Source organism: Rattus norvegicus, chromosome 19 (assembly GCF_036323735.1).
Source record: "Rattus norvegicus strain BN/NHsdMcwi chromosome 19, GRCr8, whole genome shotgun sequence".
NCBI lineage: Eukaryota > Metazoa > Chordata > Mammalia > Rodentia > Muridae > Rattus > Rattus norvegicus.
Window position 1 is genome coordinate 35,462,168 of NC_086037.1, and position 25,278 is coordinate 35,487,445.

Genomic DNA, 25,278 nt, shown 5'->3' on the forward strand with positions numbered 1-25,278 from the left:
ACGCAGGTCTCCAGGGTACCTCTCCCTGGAGGGCTGCTGCTGGTGCCATTGAGAGGGAAGCAGGATGTGGGAAGCACCTGCCACAGGTGCTGGCTGAAACATGGCAGTGTTTGTTGAAGGTGTTTTCTCTCAGGATCGGAACCCTGATTCTGGGTTGAGAGGACAGAAAGAGGAGAGGGAGAGGACTGGGGAGAATGAAGTGATATCCCTTCAGAAGTTGTCCTCCCAGAGGCCTCTGACTGGAGGCTGAGGCACCCCTTTATCTCATGGCACGTCAGCTAAGTGAAACTTCTGAACAGGCTCAGCCGGGCACCTCTCAGAGATCCAGAGCATGGACACTGCTCTGTCTCGCTGCTCAGCTCTGTCCCCCGAGCCTTGGATGCCAAGGCACCGTGGTTAGTTCTGGAGACTGTAGGGTTCTAGAGTTAGAGGGGGCTGTTAGACATAGAAGGTGGCTTCTACGCTACCACTTCCACTTACGGTCCACTCTGACTGTGAGGTGGGCTTGTCATCTTGGCACCCCCTTCCAGCAGTCATCTTCACAAAGGACATGAGCACAGGTTGGTGAGTTTGGCTACCCAGGCCTTAGCTGTCAAGGGTCAGGGGCAGGATTTGAACTCCTACTGCTCTCATACTCTTGACCACTAATCTCCCCAGCCTCTCTATGGCCCATCCAGCCTGCATGGGGATGCAGCTAACGGGAATAGAATTTAGGGCAGTCCTGTTCTTCTACAGGGGCAGTGTAGCTGGGCTCCCCTTACCTTTCCTGGGTGCACCTAGGCCTGGATTGTTTACCTGTTTCAGCCCCTCCCACCATTTTCCTAACGCCTGGAGGCTGCTCTTGTCAACTCCAAATTCTGAGCTCCTGAAACTTCCCCCACTGCAGTCTGCCCTGCGCTGAACACCTCTCTTGGAAAACCGATATTACATGAAGGGACTCTCTCTTGGCCCCCAGCAACAGGGTTGGTCTCCACAACAAGCAAGAGTCTGACCGTCAGGCCTCTGTTTCGGTAGAGTCCAGACTCAGAAAGGTGAAAATAGCCAAGAATACGAAACTATGAGGCAGATTGAAGCCTTGATCTAGGCCTTCCCAGGCCGGCCCTCCCTGCCCTCAGGCCCATGTGAAAGGCACCAGGCTAGAAATCCCACTCCCGCCAGCCCAGAGGCCCAAACAGATGGACCTTGTGCAGAAAGGAGCTAGACAAAGCTTAGGTACTGCCTCATTCTAGCCATTACCCCTGGGACATTGCCCCCTGTCTGGGCACGCCTGGGGCCAGGGCCCCAGCTGTCTGTTCACCCACCCCTTGCTTCCCTCAGGACTCACTCATGTTAGAGCAGACTCTGGGGGCTGTGGCAGGGGCTTGGGGGCTGGAAGGCTGGGACCCTTGGGACTGTATCCATAGCAACCAGCTCTCAGAGGACTGGGTTCCTGTGGGGCCCGAGGATGCTGTCGGCTGGAGCGTGAAACATTGAGGTTTCAAGCTCCCCCCACCCCCGTTCATAAGTAATAACAACATCAATTCATCTCTAGCCACATGGGCAGGCCTGAGGCCTCACTATCTCAGCAGGTCCTGGGGCAACCTCCATTCTAGCCTGGTGTACCCCCTTTGCCTGTTCTCCAGAAGAGGACAAGAACCTCCAAGTGGGAGGTTTAAACATGTGCCCAGGTCACGCCAGCTTTTCCTTACCTACACTAGGACTGTTTAGGGACATCTGGGTCCTGGAGCACAGAAGACAAGCTCAACAAGTAACACCAGAGGGAGCCTGCCTGGCAGGGAGTCCCAGTCCCCTTGCTGACAGTGTGAGGCTTGGACCAGGTGACATGGCCTGTGGAACTGCAGTGTCTCTTTCCCTAGTGTGTAATCTGTAAGGGTAGTGAGGATTTGGTTTAAGCAGCCCGTACTGCATGCTCAGTGCCTGTTGAGGGCACCGTGATGGACACTCTTAAGCTCTCTTCTCTCTTCCAGGGCCCCGCCAGCTCCTCCCCGCCTCCCTCTCTTTCCCTCCTTGTTCAAGGGAGATTTCTTTCTGTTCTAAGGCTGCTTAGGGCTGTGCCAGGGAGGAAGCCCCTGGTCACAGGCCCTGGGCCACAGCTCTGGTGTTTCTGGATTGATCCCAGAGAAGGATCTTGTGACAGAGAAAGTGTTTTAGATGTCAAGGTCTACCTTTGTATTCTGTCTCCTCGTGTGGTCTGGGCTCAAGAGAGGAGGAGACGGTGTTTTCTCTAGGATGTTAGTGAAGAAAGGCAGACGCAGTAGATGTTGGAGTCAAGCTTGGAAATGTCGCTGCTAGTGAGCCTGGTGTGTGAGTGTGTGTGTGTGTGTGTGTGTCTGTCTGTCTGTCTGTCTGTGTGTGTGTGTCTGTGTGTGTGTGCACGCACATGCACAGAGCAAGCATACATTTGCTTGTGTGCTAGTCATACATGCACACTTATGAATCTAGGTACATTGGGTATTCAGTACTTATGCTTCTGTCACACACTACTTGTGCTTCTGCTTGGGAGTGTAAGATGTGGGCATCAGGGTTCTGGTGAGAGCCAATGGCACACGTGTCTCTGCAGATGCGTTCATCACATTGATCTGTGCAACCTTGTGGATCCAGAAGGATCCCTCCTTTAAGTAAACCCCGTAACATAGGGCACAATATACATATGGATCTGTGCTGCAGACTATGCAGGGGTCATGGGTGTGTGTGAAGTGGTTTAAGTTGATGATCAGTTGGAGTGAGAGAGACCATGATAATGCACATATGTGTGCATATATGTGTATGTCTTCTTGTATGTGTGGACAGAAGTTCCTCCTGTCCCTCCTTTGAGAATCTTCTGGGGCCTGTTTGCCCACCAGGAAGGACCCATTATCTACCAGTGCTCTTCCAGTGTGGCCGTATGCTTAGGGTGTTTATGGGGAGCCTGTCTTCCTAAGCAAGTCTCTGATGATGAATTTCTCCAACCCAGCAAGTGCTCTTCCCTTACCTGCCCCTAGGAGGAGATTCAGGTTGCTTTGATTATAGACTGTTCTCTCAGTGGTCTAAATTAGCCATGGCTGTGGCCTCCAGAAGCTTCCACCCAGGCAGAAGCGGGCGACTCCTCCCATAGTCCTGGCTTAGCTTCCTTCAGCCTTCTGCCCGAAAGCCCTGCAGGACCAGGTGGTGCTGTCTAGCGCAGCTCTCCTGACATCGTTCAGCCAGAGCTTCCCAGACAGAAGTTCGTGTCTTCACTGACTTGTGCATTCTTTCGGGCTCCCAGGGTTCCAGCTCTGCCAGGATGAGCAGGTGGTTTAGTGTGTGGGATGGGATGAACGATTCCAACAGCAGAGAGACCAAGGTGCCTCTTCTTTGTGAACATGGAGTTGAGCGGAGGTAGGAACCTATGGAGTTGGGTTCTTCAACCCTGTCTTCGTCTGCCCTCTGAGACTCTGCTCTTCCTGGGATCTTTCCAAGCTGAGTACATGCTTCTGAGACCAGTGTCGTGGCCTGTCCTAGGAACACACTGAATTCCATGTAGTTCTGAAACACTGGGGGCCTGTCAGAGGGATACTGGAGTCTAAGCAGGGTACTCACACCAGAGCCTGTCCCACCTATCTATCCATCCGTTCACCCACTCAGGTGTTTCTTCCCCCAATAATAATCACAAACAGACTATGTGTGACAGTGTTTGTGCTCCCAATACTTGGGAGCTGAGGTAGAAGAATCTGAGTCTGAGGACAGCCTGGACTGTGTAGAGAGACCCTGTGGGGCTTCAAAATGGGAGGGGTAGTTAAACAAAACAACAGAAAAGTTAATTACTTATCAGGCATGCCTCCCAGTCAGGCCCTTGAAGTGGCAGAACCCAGAAGTCATTTCTACCTCTTTTAGTCCCTTCTGACCTAATACAGCACTTTTTGCTCATGTATTCAACACATCCATCTCTGTGCTGACTCATGGTGTGGACAGCACATACCCCTGCCCTCTAGCTGATCAGGGAGTGGTTGGGAGCACATGAATCACTCAGCCAGGGCCCAACAGTATGTTTATGGCATCAGCTGGGGGACCTGACTGGCTCTGGATTCCTCCTGGGCTGGGAACAGAAGGCTTCTCACAAGCTCTGACACTGAGCTGAGTTCTCCAAGATGGAGAGGGTGCCCCAAGAGAGGAGCCTGCAGATGGAGCCTGGGTGAAACTGGGCACTGAGTTTTCTGGTGACTCATCCTGGCTTTGTAGCTCAGAGTGGTGCCTTGGGTCCTTAGCCAGGAGATCAGAAGCCCTACCTACCTTTCCCAAAGCTAAGGGAGACGCCAGTACTCCAGAAACCACAGTGGTCTATTACAAATCTTGGCTACACAGAGTCCCGTTGCTACTGTGCATATCCTTTTAAGATGGTCCATACCCATGCATGGCAGGTACAGCACATCTGTCCATATGGGGCAGGTTTCATAGTTCATATGCGGAGCCATGAGCATGGGAAGTTCTGTTCGTTTCCATTTTTCCGCCTTCACTCACCTCCCAAAGCAGCTGGTAGCAACCATTGTGGACTGAAAAGGAGCTGTAGGCCCTGGTGGCCATGTAGACCCAGGACAGATGTCAAATCCCTGAGCTGTCCTTGAGCACTGTTAGCAGCATTCGCTGCTCAAGCACAGTGCTCTTAGGATGGGTCAGCGGATGAAAAGCTTCCAGGATGAATGGATGGATGCTGGGTGGACGGGTGGACGGGTGGACGGGTGGACGGGTGGTGTGTGTGTGTGTGTGTAGGTGGTGAATAAATGAAAGTTGGTGGTCAAAGTGCATGAGTGGATGCCGAGGTTTGAGTAGATGTCAAATGGGTGCATCACGTAGGGGTGTGTGTGTGTGTGTGTGTGTGTGTGTGTGTGTGTGATATAACTGAAAAAAGCAAGCTCAGGAGAGAAAAGTTTTATTTTGACTCATGGTCTCGGAGGTTTCATCCCAGGGTTCCTTGGCTCTATATTTTTGGGTCCTGCAGAACCTGGCAGAACACAATGACAGCAGGAGCTTATACCAGGGGCTGTTCACCTTATGGTGGACAGGAAGCAGGAAGAAGGGGCCGGGGACAGAGCTTTATTACAGGGATGGCTCCCTATCCTCTCACACTAGACCCCACTTCTTACTACATAATGCCATCAGATATGACTCCCATCAAGGAGTCACTCCACCAACCAGGCCAGCAGCTCTCAGGATCCAAGCACTTTCCCAAATCTCACCAGTTGGCAAAACGCATCTCTCGTTCAAGAGATGGCGTGGGGTCATCATCTCCAAAACCGGAACGGCAGGGCACTTACAGATAGACAGGTGGATACACGGGTTTGCCTTTGTAAGCGGGGCAAACCCCCATCGGCTCCTGAGAAAGCTGACTTTGGCTCACAGCAAGGTTATCCAATTCCGACAGGAGAGCAGCCCCTTGGAAGGCAGCCTGTGTCCTGGTGAGGCCGGGTCTGAGGGAGGTGGGAGGAGAGTGGATTGGAATGCCTGGCAGAGGACAAGCCACACTGGGACATCTTCTCGAGCCGAGCTTTTGGAGACCTGGCTTTCTGTCTCTGCTCACCTGATTTCTTCTCTCGTTCCCAAACAGAAGAAGACGTACCAGTGCATCAAGTGCCAGATGACCTTCGAGAACGAGAGAGAGATCCAGATCCACGTCGCCAACCACATGATCGGTAAGAGAATGAATGTCCTCCCACAACCAGGACACCCCCCGGGCCTGGAAACCCAGGGTTCCCACCATTCCTCACTTTTAGGATGGTGGGCTGTGACCTTTCGGTAGGAGTCAAGAGTCAAGATGGCAGAGTGGGAGGGCCTGCCCTGCCCAAGCCTTCTTGTCGAGGCGCCGCACTCACACTGCCATCAAACTTTTGACAGCTTCCATTTCCCGGCATAAATTTCCCTCCATTTCTGTGACGAGGGCTTTCCGCTTGCTGAGCACTCAGGGGCAATTACGCTCCAATTCCGTGTGTCATGACATCGAATAGAGCTAACTGCTCACGTTTCCCCGCTCCACGAGATGAGTTCCTCAGGCGCACTGTCAAAAGAGAACGCTCACGAAGTTGTGCCTGTTCTCTTCCCGCTCCTCTTCAAGTGGATTGAACACTGGGAAAATTCTCTTTTCAAAAGGCGAGTTTTCCGAAAGTCCACCAAGCTCGTACACAGCCCGACATTTCCCGACGTTCTGGGACTCCCTCCTGACCTCGCATCAGGGGATGGCTGGTGGAGGTGCTGCTGTGTTACTGGGCTGCAAGTGGACATTGGGCTTGGAGGCTGAGGGGCCAGTTTGTGGCATGATGGGATGGCTTTGCTTGACAGCCCCGGCCTCCAAAAGAACCTGGAATACTGGTACCCCAAGTTTCTCTTAGACTTTTGATCACTGCCCAAACCCTGTGGGCTGAGCAGAGATTCTTGTCAATCAGAGCAGCCTGAGCCTGCCCCATCTCCATTTTTCCTTCTTTCAGGATCTTTTCCTTTGAGTCCTGACAAAGGCCTTCATTGCACTTTTGGAAACTCCACACACACGTCTTTGAATCTAACCATACCTTACCAGCACCTTGATCAAGAAAGCCATAAATCTCCAGTCCCCCAGATCAACTAATTCTCTTGACTCGTAGGTCCCCTGCTACCAGTAAAAGGCTGCCCTCATCCTGCTGCCCCAAAGCAAGGCTGGGTGTATCTAATTTGTGCCTTGTATGAGTGGTCCCCAGCCGCATTTCCTCTCATGTTGCCCAGAATCTTCCTCTTTTCCCAAGGCTTGCCCCTGTCTGAGGCTCATTCTTTTTCTTTCTCTTCAGGATGGACCGTTCCATCATGGGCACTTGCCTTCGTGTCGTGGCTCATTCTGGGTTTGTTTCACAGAGTGTACCGCTGTGACTAGGGCGCTGTACATGTCTATTGGTGAACGTATACATGCGACCTTCATGGGGATATAGGAATATATAGACACTGTATACGGTAGCTAACGTAGTGTGTCATACATACATAACGGGGAATACGGGAACAGTTGTGGACTTACTGGGTCACAGCCTATGCAATGTTCACCTTCGGGAGACAGTGGCACATGAGTTCTCAGGGTGGATGGATGCGTGTTGCTCTAGCCAACAGTGTGAGGGGAGGCCTTCTGCTACTGTACGCCTGTCACGTCATCCACATGCTACATGAAGGAGCTGCTGCAAAGACCCCCCTGAGTGGAGATGGTACACAACGAGCACAGGTCCCCCAGGCTCCCACCCAGCTGTGGCGAGCCCTGCTTAGTGGGTTCAGGTGCTGAGAGTCCTTGCTCACCCCTCATCTGGTCACCCTCTGTCTACAGTGGCATGGAGTTTGTCTTCTGATTGCAGAGAGCCTGAGCGTGTGTTTGGTGGGCTCACGGGCAATGAATAAAGAGGAAGGGTAGGCGGTCCGGGGGGCTCAGTCTGACAGGGAGATTGGTGGCTTTTTAATGTCTTCTACCTGCAAGCCCCTGCAAAATACAGGAAGGAAAGCTGCCCTGTCAGTCGCTGGCTGTGAGACCCTTCCTCAAGAGATGTAGGGAGGTGCAGATGAAGATGTCTGCAAATGTTTGCTTCTGTAGCAGGTGGTGACATGCCTCCCGTTTGTAAGCATGGAGGGCAAGCTCGGGATAATTGGGCCGTGGTGATTACAAAGGTGCTCCCCCTCCCCTTTCTCTTCCACCTCCCCTTCATGCGTAGCCTGGAAAGGATATGCCCTTAGGTGCATGGCAAGAGGGCCACTCGACACCAAGTACAGAACCTCAAAAGGAGAGAGTGATGAGCCTTTGGCTTTGTGTGTGAGCTGAGCTTCTGAGAGTAGCATCTGTCACCTCACCAACACCTGCTTGCATCGGTCACTGTGACCTGGCCTGCTGCCAGGACATGTGAGACCTATTGGTCTCCAGCAGCTCAGAGTGGTGGGTTTTGGGACCAGAGATTTTTTTCTGTCCCCTAAGCAGGGAGCATGATACTGATGCCTATGAACCAGGTGGCCCAGGTAGTGTCCCTCATCCTCATCTGCCCTGTTGCCTGTGAGCCAGGTGGCCCAGGTGGTATCTCTCACCCACACCTGTCCTTGAAGCTGCTACTCTTCTCTTACGTCATCATGCAGACCCATCAGAGAACATCAGTGGGGTAGGATGATAAGAGTTTTTTGCCCTCCAGGGACTGTCAAGGGTAAAATGGCCACAGTCTTGCTCTCAAGCCTTACAACATCTACGCGAGATGTTGCAGGGCACTGCTCTGTAGGAAGGGACTCTCAGAAGGATGCTGGCCACTTCTACTCACTGGGCCCTGTGGCATGCTGGGTCCCTAAGGGCAGTGCTTGTCCTGATCTTAAGGGTCTGGTCTGGCAGAGGTTAAATGACTGACTCAAGATCTCACAGCTGATACGTGGTAGAGACAGGTCAGACAGTGGTCAGGCACTGTCCACTGTGCTTATAGCCCCTGCCTGGACTGTGGTGGGAGAGACCATGGGTCCCTGTCTTTAGAGCAGGCACACAAGTATCCAGATGAGCACTGGAATGGTGTTGATGCCCCCAGTTCAGGGACTTGTAGACCACAAGGGCCTGGGTATTGAAGGCTGATGAGGAGTTTTCTCTAGGGTAGGGCTGTCTCTATAGAGATGAGCTTAGCATAGGAAACGGAGTCTTTCGTTCTATTGTTTGGCCATGAAGGATCTGCCCTTCAGAGAAGGACTATGGGGCCAGCAGCGACAAGAGCAAAGTGGAAGAGGTTCAATCTGATAAGGTGACACAAGCCAGAGCATCATGGTGGTGAGGACGGGGAGGCAGTTTGTGGGCTTCAAATATCAAGCAAAGGGGGTTAGATTTCGACTTGCCCTCTAGACCGGAATCCATCACTGGGGTCCTCTTAACTGATGCTCTGTTTGGATTTTCGTGAAATTTTAGAAGAGGCACCTGGTTTCTACCTCTGCACAGGCAGAGCCTGTGGGAGCAAACAGCAGCTTTTTCCTGTGGGAGAGCCACGTGGACAAGTGTTCCCCAGGATCTGCAGCCTCACTAGGGTCAGCTGGAGGCTGCATAGGGGCTGCATGGCTCATTCGTGTCCCCAGCCTAGTCCCCATAAGGGATTGAGCTGAAACAGAGGGAACCATTGAAGAATCTGGAGTAGGGTGTGGCTTGGGCTGACCTGAGAATTTTAGGAGGCGTGCAGTGTTTAGGGTGGAGAATGAGGTACGAAGAGCACAAAATCCTGCCTGCTGTCGTCCAGGGGTGTAGAGGAAAGTATGAGTGGATAGAATGATATTTGACTGCCGAGGTGTGCACTGCACGGAAGACCTGAGAGCAGGAGACCCGGGGTTGAGTTGCTTCTGCGGTCCTAGTAAATCTGCTGTGCCCAGAGTCCTTAGAGACGCTTGCTAAATGGCTTGAGTCCAAAGTGGCCGCCCTGGACCTGGCTCGAGTAACAGTTGCCCTCAGCAGCACCAAGGGGTCTTGGAAGCAGAAGTGGCACCGTTCAGCTTGGCAGACTTCTCGTAAAGTCGGGGCACTTGGGGGTCTGAGGCTGGTCTCCTCAGGGGCCCAGGCTGCTGGAGACCTCCCCAGAGACCACTAAACCAGCCTTTTGCTAGGGGAGGGGTGGGAGCTCTGAATGGCTTTGCTGCCTAGAGATGCTGGGACTTGGGATGACTTAGGATGCGTCTCATCAGAGGTATTTTTCTTTTAAAAAATATATATATACATATATATATCTTTATTTATTTTTATTGTATGAATGCTTTCCCTGCATGTATGTCTGCTTGTTTCACATGTGCCCAGTCCCTGAGGAGGTCAGACGAGGGCATCAGATCCTATGGAACAGGAGTTACAGGCAGCTATAAGCCACTGTGTGGGTGCTGGGTCCTCTACAAGAGCAACGAGTTCTCTTAACTGCTGAGCCATTTCCCCAGCTCCAGAATTGTTCTAATAACCTTCCCATGCTGCTGGGGTAAGGGGACTTTGGATCTGCTAGAGACAAGGATTTTTGGAAGATTTTCAATACATAGTCACCTTTGAAATCTCAGGTCCCCACAGGGCCGAGACCCTTCAATGGGCATATGAAAGTCCTTGAGAAACCCACAGCCCTGTCAGCTTGACCTCTTCTTGATTGCTAGTAAGCGTCTAGTGTTTGATTCTTTGGGACGGAATTACTTGGTAAAGGCTGGATAAAGGCTATGAGAACTTGCCTTCAAGATAAGAGACTTGCCATGACCTAAGGGGGTTACTATGCCCTTAGACCTCTGGGTAATCTTACTCAGGGCCTCATGGACCTCTAGGGCGTGGGTGGGTGCTCCAAGGAAATCAGGTTGGGGAAGGACAGTCCTTGAGATGTTTCCTCAGGATTGTCTGTCTTGAGTGTCCTTGGATAGTGGTTATGGGTGGCCAGGCAGGGCCAGGCTTTTCCTGTGGGCCATCAATCATGTCCTGCTGGCCTTTGTCCCTGGGTGCCTGTCAGGGGCTGGACAAGAAAGGAACTTCCTGCTTAGGATGTAAGCACACCCCAGTATAGGGCTGGGAGTGTGTGTGTGTGTGTGTGTGTGTGTGTGTGTGAGAGAGAGAGAGAGAGAGAGAGAGAGAGAGAGAGAGAGAGAGAGAGAGAGAGAGAGAGAGAGAGAGAGAGAGAGAGAGAGAGAGAGAGAGAGAGAGAGAGAGAGAGAGAGAGAGAGAGAGAGAGAGAGAGAGAGAGAGAGAGAGAGAGAGAGAGAGAGAGAACACAAGCTTCCTGGGTGATGTATCTTAAGTGAGAGTCCAGCCCACCCTTCTTGGTGCCCCCAGGAGGTCTGGGACCCCCTGTGGGCTCAGCTTGCCACACTTTAGAGGAAAGTTCTGACTGGTCCTAGGCGGATAGTTTAGAGTGGAAATCTGCAGAGACTCCCCTCACACCAGGGAGATACAAACGCTCAAATCAAACTGAAGAGGTTACCATGGAAAGGAAAGGGAAAGAGCCCCCTGCCAGGCTCCATAATGGCGCCTTTGATTCTGGTAACACCAGATCTGAGCCTCTGTTCGCCTCAGCATGTGATGAAAAGTCTCCTTCTCTGGAGACTGTATTTTGGGTTTTGGAATTGTTCTGTCAGAGTAAAATGACTGAACAGACAGGCACAGCTTAGATAAAGGAGAAGCAGGCAGGACTCAGTTTCCTTAACTCAACCCTGTTGATATGTTCCAGAAAGCTGTTGGCCAGGCACGCTGACCCTTTCAATTTGTGCAACTCACGCTTTCCTGATGTTTGTATGTTTTCAAGAGGATGAAAGAGGTCTTTGGTTGGGGGTTTTCCCCATGAGTAACCCTGTCACATGCAACGAACCTTGTTAAAATTGTTCGTGTGTTCTGAGGAACTGCTAGCCGAGCTGGGCACGTGATAACCTCAAGCTCACCAAAATGTCACCAGGCTCAGATATGGAAACGACATTCAGGTGTGCTGGTCAATGTGACTGTGCCAGAAAGGTTTCTGGGAGTTGGCAGCACCGGACCAGAGTCTCCAAAGTAACAGGAAGTAGCTTGTGGAGGGGTGTTGGGTGGAAAATAGTTAAGACCACAGGAGAGAGACTGCGGTTGGCTGGGATAACAGCAGCACAGTGAGGTAGGTGGGGAAAGGCGGGGTTGCTGAGTTTAGACCTAACGGAGAAGTTAGGAGTGCTTTACGGGTGGCCTGCTCCTGAATGTCAGGCAGAAGAGGATGTTGTTCTAGAACGGAAGCTTTAGGACTGGTAAAGTAGTAATGACGTTATGTCTGGGGAGGATCATCGAGGGGAGGCTTATCTGTTGTCACTTTCTGTGACACACTAAGGCCCGTGGCACTCTGTTCTGTTCCCTCCCCCACCTCCCCAGGTGACTCGGGAAGTGAGGATGGTGAGAAATCTCGGGGTGAGATTGGAACTCAGGGCTAAGAACCTGCTCCCTAGACCTCTGTTCTGTATCCTGGGCACAAGAAGGGGATCTGAACACCGGTTGAGACAGCAGAGGCATGTTTAAGAAGTGTCTGAGGAGCTCACCGTTCAGGCAGACAGGATGACGTCCCTGGGAACAGTGTTGGTTCAGTGTGGAAAACTAGTGAGGTCTCCTGGCTTTGGCAAGAGGTGTCAGTGTCGTAGGTATAAATGGGGTTAGGAGAGGCAGAGGGAAGAAGACGTTGAGGGACATGGGCAGTGTCTCCTGCACTCCCAGGTCCCCAGCTAGGACAAGAGGACGAGAGACAGGAGCTGAGGGATATAAATGTCTCAGGAAGTGTTAGCCATTTTCAGAAGGAGAAACTCAAGGGTGTCACCTGCCCAAGGAGAGAGTGCCCATAGGCACATGAAGTGGCAAGTTAGATGCCAGGAGGCAGTAGCCACCAAGCTGGTATTGGCTGGCGAAGAACAGGCCCAGTGTCATCTTGCATGGGCCAGCTCATCAAGTATGTCCATCCTTTCTGTCCCTCATATCCCCATGGACTTGGTGGCCTGTGGTGTTAACTGATTGAATGCCCTTTGTGGTCATCGCACTGCGTGGCTCAGGTCCCCTTGAATCTGCTTCCTGCTGGTACTTACCCAGGGTGATAAGAGAGAGACATCAAGGATCCTGTGGCCAGTGGTAGCTCCAGAGCATGCTCTGCCATGTCCTGAGCATCCAGTGACTATCAGAGCCTCATATTAGTTCTGGGCACCAGCTGTGTCCCCCTTCCTCGTGAGCCTCTGAGGCCTAGTGGGGAGCACTTGGCAAATCCCTCCAGCAGTTGCAGCTGCCCTGGCTGATGGGCTTTGTAGTGGTGTGCCTGTTTTGGGGAGGGGGTTTCCCAGCTTACCCACCTCGGGACATAGAGCCGGGGAGAAGGGGAGTAGATCCCTAAAGATGAACAGCATGACCTTGTGAGCCTGAGGCACAGTTGAGAACCCCAAACGTCCTTTAGGAAGTTAGTGCTTTGAGTTTAGCCTGTAGGTTTTTTGTTTTTGTTTTTGTTTTTGATTTTTTTTTCACCATCAGAAGTTTGTTCAGTGTACTAAGGTGTGAGTAAATCAAAGTAATGGAGCTTCACTGCATGCAGAGCCCGTAAAGGCCACAGTGGTGAGAGCAAGGCCCATGCAGGCAGACGCTTGGGCTTGCTCACCTCGGGGTTCTTCTAGCTCTTCCTCTGCAGCACATCCCAGAGTTAGTATGGAATCCTTCAGGTAGAACTCTAGGCAAAAGGACAAGAGAGTTTGCCCTTGGTTTATGTCACAGCAAACTCTGAGTATATGTGGGAAACAGACTTCAGGTATGGCCGAACCCAGAGGCTTCTGTGAACTCAACAGAAGCCTGCAACTCTACCTCACAACCCGACCTCACAACCCTACCTCATAATCCCTCCTCACAGCCACTCCTCACAGTCCCATCTCACAACCCCTCCTCACAGCCCTACCTCACAACCCCACCTCACAGCCCTACCTCACAACTCCACCTCACAACCCCACCTCACAGCCCCACCTCACAACCCCTCCTCACAGTCCCACCACACAACCCCACCTCACAGTCCCACCTCACACAACCCTACCTCACAACCCCACCTCACAAACCTACCTCACAGCTCTTCCTCACAGCCCTTCCTCACAGCCCTACCTCACAGCCCTTCCTCACAGCCCTTCCTCATAGCCTCACCTCACAGCCCTACCTCATAGCCCCAACTCACAGCCCTTTCTCACAGCCCCACCTCACATCCCACCTCACAACCCCACCTCACAACCCTACCTCACAGTCCCACTCACAGCCCCACCTCACAGTCCCACCTCACAACTCCTCCTCACAACCCTACCTCACAGTCCCACTCACAGCCCCACCTCACAGTCCCACCTCACAGCCCCACTTCACAGTCCCACCTCACACAACTCCTCCTCACAGTCCCACTTCACAGCCCCACCTCACAGCCCTTCCTCATAGCCCCACCTCACAACCCTACCTCTCAGCTCTGTTCTCCTTTGTGACCCTTCACAGCTAGTCAGTGTGGTGCAGATAACAGCTCACTGCTCCAGCACAAGGGTGTGGTCTTCTGCCCCCACATCAAAGGAGAGTCTCTGACCTCTGAAGGTCCCAAAGTTGTGGATGTGTAATATGGAGTCATGACCCCCAGTGGTGGAATAGATATTCTAGAGAGGAGGGTAGGTGTCCGTTTCTTTGAGAACATACAGTACATCCAGTGTACAGTGGCTCTCACACCCACCTGTTGGGGGTCTCCTTGGCAGGGTTGACTGGTTAAAGGGGATATAAGACAGGGCACACTGCCTGGCATGTGGGAGATCTTGGGAGCGCAGAGAGACTACCAGCTGACTAAAGACATCAGTGCACAAAAGGGCAATGACGGAGCCCCTGACTCTCTCTGTGGTCTTGCGAAGCCTGCATCCCAACCTCAGTTCAGGAGTATCTTTCTCCTGAGGCTTGTGGGTCTCTCGTAGGAGTGGCTACAACCAAAGGGCTTTCCATTTCATTTGCTCCTCCATTCCTGTGTGCCAAGTAGAGTGTCACAGTCAATAAAACTGTCCCTGAGACCTGGAGGTGACAGCAGAATGAGGAGCAAACATGAAGAAGGAAGGAGAGAGCTCATGAGAACATAGAGGACTCAGAAGATAAGGAAGGCCTTGGAGGACCAGTACTGGTAGCAGCCTCTCAGGAGGGGACCTGGGCTGGACATGTCACCTGTGAACACAGAAGGGTTTTTAGCCTGGCATCTCGTAACCTGGACACTTGAATAGCTGCACTCTGCCATTCCTCACAAGGAAGGAGTGAGTCCGGGCATGAGCAGTGCCTGCTGAAAGCCCAGGGTTGGTTGGGGGTCAAGTAGAGCATCCCTCTGTACCCAATAACCTCTGATTCACACTACAGTCTCAGGCCTCCCATGAGCTCAGACACCTTCTTTCTGAACCTCGTTGTGCTTCCTGCTCAGGTTGTTCCATACGGGGCCTGCCTGATCACCATCCACAGACCCCTGCTGTTCTGCCTCAGTAGAACTGGGTATGTCTGCCTACTCCTGAATGTCCCCCAAGTCTTCTCTTCTCCCTGCCTCTTCCTGAGCGTGGCTTCGGTGGTTCTAGATTCCCCCTGTTCTACCCATCTCTCTTAGGCTTCTAGAAACGGAAGCTGGCTAGTTAAACTTTAATTTAAAACAAACCACCATTGTTCAGAGTAAGCTTTTTCTGTCCACGGCTTCAGCATCCTCAGTTACAACCAACCGTGGATCAAAAATGGATTTAAAAAAGAAATAAGAGCGAATGGGTAGAAAAGCGGCTCGGTGGTTATGCACACTTGCTCTTCCACAGGACCCCACGTTCTATCCCACCACCCACTAGGCAGCTCACAACCGTCTTTAACTCCAGTTCCCGGGAATCTGATGCCCCCTTCTGGCCCTGGGTGGCACATGCTGCACAGACATACAGGCAAGCAGAAACACCCATCACACACACACACACACACACACACACACACACACATATGTGTATATGTATATATATATATATATATATATATACATATATATATAAAACCTTAAAAAATATTAAAAAGGGGGAAACGCACCTGTAAAGAACGTGTATCCCTCCCTCCTCATAATCCCTTGGTGAGGAGGCGGTAACAATCGTCTTGTTGTACTGGGTATCATAAGGAATCCAAAGGTGCTTTACCGTGTATAGGGGTTATGCAAATCTGCACTCTTTGATTAGCCTGGTGCTACTTTGTGTTATAGTGTTCATGGGGACTCTGGATTTTTATGGCCACAGGAATCCCTTGTTACCATGGCACTTCTTAGAAACTGGTAATGCGTTCTCCATCACTGTCACGTGTCACTTGCAGAATGTAGTGAGTGGTGCTGCTTGGGAGTCTTAGTCATATCTTTGGGATAAATGAGCAGGAGTGCCTGTGTTGACTCTGTAGTACTTGTACATCAGACGTTAGGAAACCGACCCCCCCCCCCCCCCCCCGTTTTCCAGAATTCTGTTTTCACCAGCAGGGCAAGAACGATATTTTTCTATGACCTTGCCAGTGTTGGCTACTTTTGTTGTTTGTTCTGGTCAGTCTAATAGATATACAACGATAGCTGAGGTAGTTTAAATTTGCATTTCCTGAAGGACTAATGGGTTTAAACATCTTTTTTCACCGGCCTATTAGCCACCAGCTTACTCTTTGTTGGAACATGTCTTCCTTTTTTTTTTTTTTTTTTTTTTTTCCTTTTGGTTTTTTAAGGGTCTCTTTGTGCAGTCCAGGCTGGCCTGTAACTCACTCTGTAGACCAGGCTGGCCTTGAGCTCAGAGGTCCACCTGTCTCTACTTCTGCAGTGCTGGAATTAAAGGTGTGTGCCACCACCACCTGGCTATCATCTTTTTTTCTTGATGGATTGTTAGGGTTTTTTTTTTTTTCATTGTTAAGTTTTAAGAGTTCTTTATATATTCTAGATACTAGTCCTTTGTCAGTATGTGCTTTCACTAACGTTTCTCCTAGTGTGTGTAGTGTACTATTTCATCTAACAGACTCTTTCACTGAGTAAAAGCTATATAAATTTTAAGGATTGTTCCCTGGGAGTCAAATCTAAGATCTTTTTCCTTCCCCTCAGATCTCTGAGAGTTTTCTCTTTGTCATTTCAAAAGGTTTTGTGGTTTTGTATGTCACCGTACAAAAATGTAATGTATTTTCATTCATGGTTCATTCTGAATTTTATTCCTGTGTTAAGGCCCTTGTTTGCTAAGTAAACATTCTACCTCTGGTGTAGAACCTGTCCGATTGAATTCACGTTAGTGCAATGCTCCTGTATCATTCGTTGACAAGGCTCCCATTCTTGTACTCAGTTGTTCTTGAACCTTGGTCAAATACTAGTTTGGCATAATTTGTGCATCTATTTCTGGGTTTTATTGATCAGTGTGTCTGTTCCTTTGTCAGTGACACATTCCTGATTGCTGCTGCTAGAGAGTAAACCTCCCCCCAACCCCCAAGGGTTTCCCTGTGTAGCCCTGGCCGTCCTAGAATTCACTCTATAGACCAGGCTGGTTTTGAATGGCCTCTGCCTCCTGAGTGCTAGGATTAAAGTCATATGCTTCCAGGCCCAGCCTAAAGTAAACCTTAAAATCCAGCAGACCTATCCTCTCTTTGAAATTATATTTTTGGTATTGTCCTAGATATTCCAGTCCCTTTGCTTTTCAGATAAATCTTAGAAAAATCTTGTCTGAACCCAAAGAAATTCATACTGTAATTTAAATATAATAAAATTTATGTCTTTTTGCATATAAATGAAAGCCATGTGTAAGGGTGCCCATGGAGGTCAGAAGAGGGCATTGGACCCCCTGCAGCTATAGTTACAGGCAGGTATGAGCAACTTGATGAGGGCACTGGGAACCAAATTCAGGCCTCTGTAAGTCACAAACCTCTTACCTGTTGAACTGAGGTCTCCAGCCCTTGCTGTAGTTTTGACAAGAATTGTGTTACAATTGTATGCTGACTTAAGAGGGGTTGTCATCTGAACTGTGTTCTATTTTCCAACCCATTAACCCAGTGTCTCCTTTCATGCATTTAGATACTCTTTGATTTTTTTTTAAAACAACATAGTTTAGCTTTCGATTTATTATGTCTCTATGGACACAAATAAATTTGTTTAAACGTTTGAGTTTTGTTTTCAGCAATTATAAATTGTATTATATTTTTAATCTCTGTGTTTAAATATTTGTTACTCATAAAGATTTAGAAGTGTAATAGGGTTATTGTTTCATTGAATTGTAGTGTGTTGCATGGCATTTCCAGGCAGAGTATAGTTCAGGGTGGTTTTGAACTCTAGATTAAAATTTTTATTTGTGGGATGTTTCTACATAGCTAATCATGTCACCCGTAGGAGGGATTTATAGGTTCCTGTTTATATACTTTTTAACTTCCTTTTCTTGTATCGTTTCTCTGGCTTGCACGTGGCTTGCAAGATGACGTTGAATAAGAGGGGTAAGTGGACGGAGAGATGGCTCAGTGGTTAAGAGCACTGGCTGTTCTTCCTGAGGACCCGGGTTCAATTCCCAGCACCCACAAGGCAGCTCCCAGCTGACATCTGTCTGTAACTCTAGTTCCAAAGGATCTGACACCCTCACCCAGGCAGACATGCAGGCAAAACACCAATGCACATAAAATAAAATGGCATAAAAGTGTTAGTTTGTCCCAACCACTTTTGAAAACTTCTGTGTGTGTCTTTGTCCCCTTATGCCTCTGACGTTCGTAACGATAGCCTTACCTTCCGGCCTGATACTGGTATTTTGTAAGGCCCCCCCCCCCTTTATTTTCAGTCTTGTTAGAGATTTGTCAATTTCATTGATCTTTTCCAGGGACCAACTGTTTGTTAATTAATTTTCAATTTCGCATTTTCTGTTGCCTGATTTCTGATCTCATCCGTGTTGTCTCCTATCTTCTGCTTAAACTGTGTTATTTTTCTAGGTCTGGAATTGAAAGTTCACTGAGACACTATCTTCTCTGAGCACTTCCTGCCATCAGTTTCCCTCTTGGTGTTGATTTATCCAGGCTCCTCAGATTCTTAACATATTATAGCTTAATTTTCATCCGATTCAATACAGTTTGCTTGTTTATCTATTTATTGCATTGTGCATATGTGTGTGTGTTTGTGATTTATGCACACACACACACACACACACACGTGTGTGTGTGTGTGTGTGTGTGTGTGTGTGTGTGTGCAGGGGTGGGCATCAGGTGTCCTATGCTGTCACGAGTTATCTTATTCTTGAGACACGGTCCCTCACTGAAACTGGAGCTGAGCCCATAGCATGGGGGTTACAGGAACTTCTGGCCAGGCCTGGCTTTTAAAATGTGAGCACCAAGGATTTGAACTCAGGCTCTCATGCTTGCGTAGTAAGCACTCTTAGCCACTCAGCCATCATTGAGCTCTAATTAGGTATAGTTAAAAATTTCCCTTGAAGTTCCTCTTTAGCCCATGTTTATATGGAGGAACGTTATTCAGTTTGCAAATGTTTGGAGTTTTTCCCGTGTTCTTTGCACTATTAATCTCTAATTATATTCATATTTCATCACGTTTGGAAAAATCACTATGTATGGCTTCTCTCCTCCTTCCCTCCCTTTTTCCTCCCCTTCCTTCCTTCCTCTCCTTTTTTTATTTCTTTCTTCAGTGGCCTTGACCTCGTAATCCTTCAGAGGTCAGTGTTAGGCACCTTCTTCTATTGTTTTCCATTTTATTTGATTTCGAGTCAATATCTTTCCCTGAGCTTATAGATTCATTCAGACCGGATGGCCTCCGGTCCCCAGAAATCCGAAGCCATGTCCTTGGCCTTGGGTGGCAGGCACTTTGTCAGCTGAACCATCCCCCCAGTTCCTGAAGTGTTTTAAGAACGGTCTCTGCAGGTATTAACTCGTGTACACAGCATTTACAGATGTGGTTTGTGTCCTCTCACCAGTTCAACCGAAATGTACAAAACGCTACCTTTCCCTGTGTTATTGCAATCATCTCAATTATTTATTGTCTGTATTTCTAGAATGACTGTCCGTGTTCATTTAACTTTTTGTTTCGCGTCAAGGCTGGTTTCGAAAACTTGGAAGGAAAAGGGGAATCACGTATACTCCATGGTTTCCCTTTAAGCATCCCAGCTTTGATCATTTCCTTCCTTTCTGCCTAGAGAGAGCTTCCTTCAGTCGTTCAGTGAACGCTGGCCTTCTGCTCACACCTTTTCTTGCCTCCTCTGTCTGAGACTGCTGTGATTCTGCCCCTTTGTTATTGAGGGAGACTGGATGGAGGGCTCTAGGGTGACACTTCCTCTCCTTTCAACCTTTGGGAAATGCACCACTCCCCGCTCACCCCTTTTGTTTCTACTGAGAAATCCGTCCTCAGGTTCTCAGAGATGTTCCTGCAGGCAAGGTGCTGCTGTTCTCTAGCGGGGTGGGTTTTGCTGGGGATTCCTTTGCTGTATTCTTTAGTGCTTCACCCCATGTTGTGGTTTGAACGTGTGTGTTCTGCACTGGCTCATGCGTGTGAACACGTGGTCCTCGGTTTGGAGCCTCTAGGAGGTAGAACCTTGCTGGAGGAGTGGGTTACTGGGACGTGGGCCTTCTGGGTTTAAGCCCAGATCTGGTTCCACTTTCTGTACTCCTGACTACTCCCTGCTGTCATGAACTCCATCCTGCCTCTTCACCACAGTGGGTTAGGTCCTCCCCTCTCACAGTGCTTCCGTCAGGTCTTCTGTCTTAGTGACAAGAAAAGTTAACCATCAGCCGGGCACAGGGCCATATGCAGGAGGTGGAGGGAAGAAGAGCTCTGTGAGTTTGAGACCAACCTGTCCCTCTACATTGTCAAATACAGACCACTCGGGGCAGCAGGGTGAACTCTGATCTCAAAAAGTCTCACAATAGACAAAAAAAACCCCAAACAGGCCTAAACAAGTACTCAACAACCAAGTGACTAAGATAGTCAACTTCTGGAATAGGCACACAAGTTCCACCAAATCTGATATTGTCCAGTTGAAAAATCAAGTCCATTTGTTTGTCTTTTAAAGACTCTGCCTTTCTATCTCTTTCTGGAACTTTAATCGCACAACATGAATATTATAATTCCAGCTGTTCATTTCCTTACTTGTTTGCTGAGACTGGATCAGCCTGCCTTCTGTATCATGGATTTGTTCCTTAGTCTCCTACTATTAACTTCACTCTATTTTTTCCTAAGATTTTACTTTACTTTTATTTAGTACTATTAAGTGCTTCCTTTTTTTTTGTATTTACTTTGTGTGTGTGTGTGTGTGTGTGTGTGTGTGGTGTGCACGTGTATGCATGTTTGTGTGCATGTGTGTACTTGTATGCTCGTGTGTGTGCATGTTTATGTGTGTGTGCCTGCAGACACGCATGTATGTGCAAGTGTGTGTGCTTTTGTGTTTGCATGCTTCTGTGCATGTACACACGAGAATGCATGTTCACGTGTGTGTAGAGGCCAGAGGTCGGTGTCAGGTGTATTCTGTCACGCTTTTGTAGGTTTTGAGACAGGGCCTTTCAGTGAAACTGGTGCCCTCTGATAACTAGACCGACTGACTGGCTGGCTGTCAAGCTCTAGAAATCCTCCTTCCCGACTCCCACCTCCATCACTGGGGTCACAGCAATGTGCCATTGTGCTTGTCCTTTTATGTGGCTGGCAGGGACCCATAGTCAGGTCTCATGCTGCAAGCCTGTTCGCTGAGCCAGCTTCAGCCCAGCTTAGTGTTTCTTTGTATCCGTGTCTTTGGCGAGACGTTCTGTCTTTAAGAGCGCTCATAAGCGTTTGTTAGAAACATGTTTTTTGGTTTTTGAGATCATAATTCCATAATTTCTTCCTTCCCTTTCCTCCCTCCAAACCCTCCCGTCTATCTTGCTCTTTTTTATTAATTGCTGTTGGCATGCATGTATATGTGTATGTATACATATAAATTAGTATACATCACCTACAGAGTCTGTATAATCTCGCTCAGAAGCAGTTTTTCAGAGCTGACCATTTGGTGCTTTTATAGTGGATTCTGTATGTTCTTATCCACTGGTTCTGCTATTGCTGTCACCTTAATGGAAGTGCACATTGATTATTATTTTTTCATCCCATTTAAGGTCTTCCTGGGATTTGGTCTGGTGGTTGTTTTATTTTTTCAGTTGCTGTTTTTTTTTTTTTTTTTTTTTTTTTAAGGTGCTGGGTGTCAGATATGAGGCCTGGTGCATGCTAGGCACGTGTCGCTTTACCTCTGAGCACTGAGGGCGGATGGTTTTTGGTTGAAACCCTTCGTGTTTTAGATTAACCGGTGAGACACTTATTTAGATGTTACGTCTCAGCCGAGTTTTTCTGTGGCACTCTAGGGAAGGAGAGGAGACGCAGGTCCCCATCTTTGCAGCCAGGCATGGTAGAGTTACAGTCTCTCAGCTAAGCCTCAACTGCTGTCATGGTAGTGGTGGAAAGACACCTCATCCCTGCTCCCTGGTTCGCTTCCATTGTCACTAGGAGAGTACCTGGCAGCCCCTTGCAATGATTGGTCGATTCTAGTAGAAGGAGCTTCTTGGCTTCCTCCTTGGGCCTCCCTGTCCTCCCTGTAACAGGGGGACATAGGTCGTATCGATGACTTGTTAAACATTGCCAGCAGGAATCCCAATTTTTTTGCAAAAATATTGTTTTAAAATATTAGTGGATGTTTCTGGGTTGCTAGTCTCTTCAGCTCTAAGCCTGAGGTACATGAGGTAAAGAAGAAGCTCGAGATCCTTGCCATGTATACTTATTTGGGCCCTGACGCCTCTGGTGGGCCTTCTTCCCATCTCTTGTCAGAATGGTCTCCGTGCTTTCCTATAGTGTCTGATCCTTAGGCAGAAGATGGTCCACCCATCCAGAAGCTAAGCCAGCTATCAGAGGATCAGTAGTGTCTCAGAAACACGGGTCAAAGGTCTCATGGAGAGTAATGGCATTGAGACCTGGGCAGGATCATTTCCAGTCACCCCCCCCCCCTCATAGTGGAGGAATGGCTGCTGTGCAGGCCCCTGCTTTCTGGTCATCAGTGCTGTAAATCAGGCCCAACAGTGCCCAGCATGAAGTGGATGGCAACGAGCCCTTGTCCATGCTCTGGGGACGCTTTCTCTTTCTCCCCGCCAACCGTCCTTCACACTCTGATATTCTCCTGGGAGCTGACGATGTGGACGGGCTGGGTAGGAGCCTCCCTGTCTCATCATGTGGACACACGCTAGGCTGAACCAGATGCAAGGCCAATTCAGGCTGTTTTGGGGGCTGGGCATCAGGAGATCACTGAAGTAGGAACTAGAGGGGGAGAGAGCTCTCTAGGCCCTGTAGCTGAGGGCTGCAAGCTGTTATGGGACTTAGAATTTCATGGGCTACTTGGTTGTCTTGTCCCTTCACAGGGGGACAGCTCTTGCGCAAACAGTATTTACTCAGCTGAGTATTCTCAGCCTCCTCTCCTGTCCCCAGGGTATTGTCTCAGGAACCTGCAGCTACAGGCACAACTTGGGTAGGCACTAGAGTCAGGACACTTCCGAGACTGCTAGGCAAATGAAAACGCGACAGATTGTTTTTGAAGCATCGAATGCAAATTGTCAACATGAACATATTTCTGGACTTAACAGTCGAACGTGTGAATTAATTACAGACCGAAGCAGCCTTGCTCGTACTGTCACTGGACTGAAACAACCCTGTCGCTCTGCCTGTCTTCCCAGGAAAGGGATTCTGCCCGCTGTTCTTTTAGCGTTGGGGTGGTGGTGCTGATAGAGATGCAAGAGACTAGCACAAACTGGCTTCCAGAAAACATTCCAGTTGGCTAATCTAGCCTCAGCGTCTTGTTCAAGGCTGGATTCCTATATGTCCGTTACCAAGCATAGTTCAAAAAAAAAAAAAAAAAAAAAAAAACTATGGCTTTAACTAACTCTTAAGGGACACAGAGGTCGAGGTTCTCTGTCAGTTCAGCCTGATTTATCATCGTACAAGCCTGACTTTTATGACTTGTTCACCTTGCACTACCCTGCACAGCCTGTGGTGAGCAGAGAGGTCCCCTTTATGGTACAGCCACCATAAAACCCCTGTGAGTGAGCTTTACACAAAGGCTTTCTAATAAGGAGGACTTCTTCGGAGGGTGAGCATCCTTGGCTGCTGCCTGTGCGGGTCATCTGGGTTTCAGATACCTGCCTCTACCTCTCCTTCCAGATGCCCCTCTCCTTTTCTGGCTGCTAGCTGAGAAGGTGTCACCGCGGGATACCACCGAAGGATTGCTGTTCAGGGTCAGATGGCCTCCGCGTGGCTTGTGCCATCCCTGCCTAGAGACTTAGGAACCCTGTTTTTGGGACAGTAGGACATTGCTCAATGAAAGTAAATGGGTAACAAGGATGTCCTCTTGGTTTTCTTATGTCCCAAGGCCTTGTGGTCACATGTGTAGACAATAATACAGGGCCAGCATTTGATCCAGGACTTCCCTGATGGCTGTACTTTCCACTGCCTTTGGGCTCCCCTCTGAGCCCCAGCCTGCAGGCCCTCCCTTGATACTTGGGCCTTCAGCCGAGGCCACACGGCTAAAGAGTTGACCCCTATGGACATGGGCTTGATGTTGCTCTGTTCCTGATCCCATAGAATGAGGCTTTTCTGTGGCATGGCCATTCTTGCTGACATGCTCAGAGCCATTGCGACCTCAGTGGGAGCTATGCGTACGGCTATGGTGCAGCCCTTCTGTTCCATTCACTGCCCTTGGTTGTCTTGAATACCCTGCCCTAGGTGTGGTGATCTCATGGCAGCTGAAATCTCTCTCGGAAGAACCTCCCACTTCCTGCATCAGGCAGTTCGGCACATCTGTCCAGTAGATCTGCTACTGTTAGTCAACCCTAGGTTGAGTATCCATGACCTGTCAGCTATCACCTTGGTGTGAAACTGTGTTTATTTAAAATGGAAATTTACCAGCAGGTGAGGGGTGTGAGGAAATGTACCTTGCCCAGCTCACGGCTTTCCAGGGCTAAGGCAGGTTGCTAGGCCTCATTTAGTGAGAAATTCAATTTCATTTCCCCGATGTGGAGTAGACCCTTTCTGTTTAAGGGTGGCTCCAGACAGGGTAGGCTTGGTTCTGTCTCCAATCGGAGGGCTGAGTATTCTCTGTGGTAGGAACAGCATTTGAATGGTCAAAACCAGGTATGGAAAAGCACGTGCCTGAGGCCACACAGCTGAACAGAGATGGCTGAATGCAGCGCAACCACAACATCCCTGAACTCTGTTCCCTCTCTCCTCTGTGAAAAATCTCGAGAGTGCACACTTCACATGCATGATCTCACGTATTCATTCAACAAACGTCTGAAACTGTCCTCTTTGAGTGACAGCTTCCAGAGGAGGAGCCTGGGATTCTGTCTGTGCACTTCCTGCCTTCCGTGCCCTACCATGGGGAGATTTGGAGGATTCTAGGCCACGCCACACCTGCTGTTGCTGGCTGAGAAGCTCGGTGGGAACCTTGGAGCTGTTGAGAGACTCCGGAAATGAGGCCAGCAGATATGTCTCAAATCATCATCTCGCAGCCGTACTGCATGCAGGTGCCCTTGGGCCATGGGATGAGAGGAACCCCGGGAGAGTGTCATTTGTGGCTGGGGAGCTCTGCTCTGCAATGAGGGTTTTGTAGCTCAACCCGGAAACCCTTTGCTCCTCCCACCATTTAGAGTTCTTGAAAACATTTGTGTCAGCCTGTTCTGGTGGGTGGTCTGCACAGGCCTTCAGCCCTTGAGACCCCAGGTTCCAGTGCCTGAGGTGGACACTTTCCCAGTTGGCCCAGCAGACTGATGGGTAGCCATTGGGTTGCAGTGCTCTTCAAGGTCATAGTGGGAGGAAAGTGGGGGATAAGAGGTGTGCACAG

At 49.5% G+C, this 25,278-nt stretch overlaps 1 protein-coding gene across 8 annotated transcripts in view; it reads left to right on the forward strand.

Annotated features, from left to right (window-relative positions):
- Window positions 1-25,278, forward strand: part of Zfp423 (zinc finger protein 423) — a 298,627-nt gene that overhangs the window by 180,019 nt on the left and 93,330 nt on the right. For all 8 annotated transcript variants that reach the window (XM_063278334.1, NM_001393718.1, XM_063278328.1 and 5 more), the window contains one exon: window positions 5,561-5,645. In XM_063278334.1, the coding sequence (XP_063134404.1) occupies window positions 5,561-5,645 (85 nt within the window). The remainder of the gene's footprint in view (window positions 1-5,560; window positions 5,646-25,278) is intronic.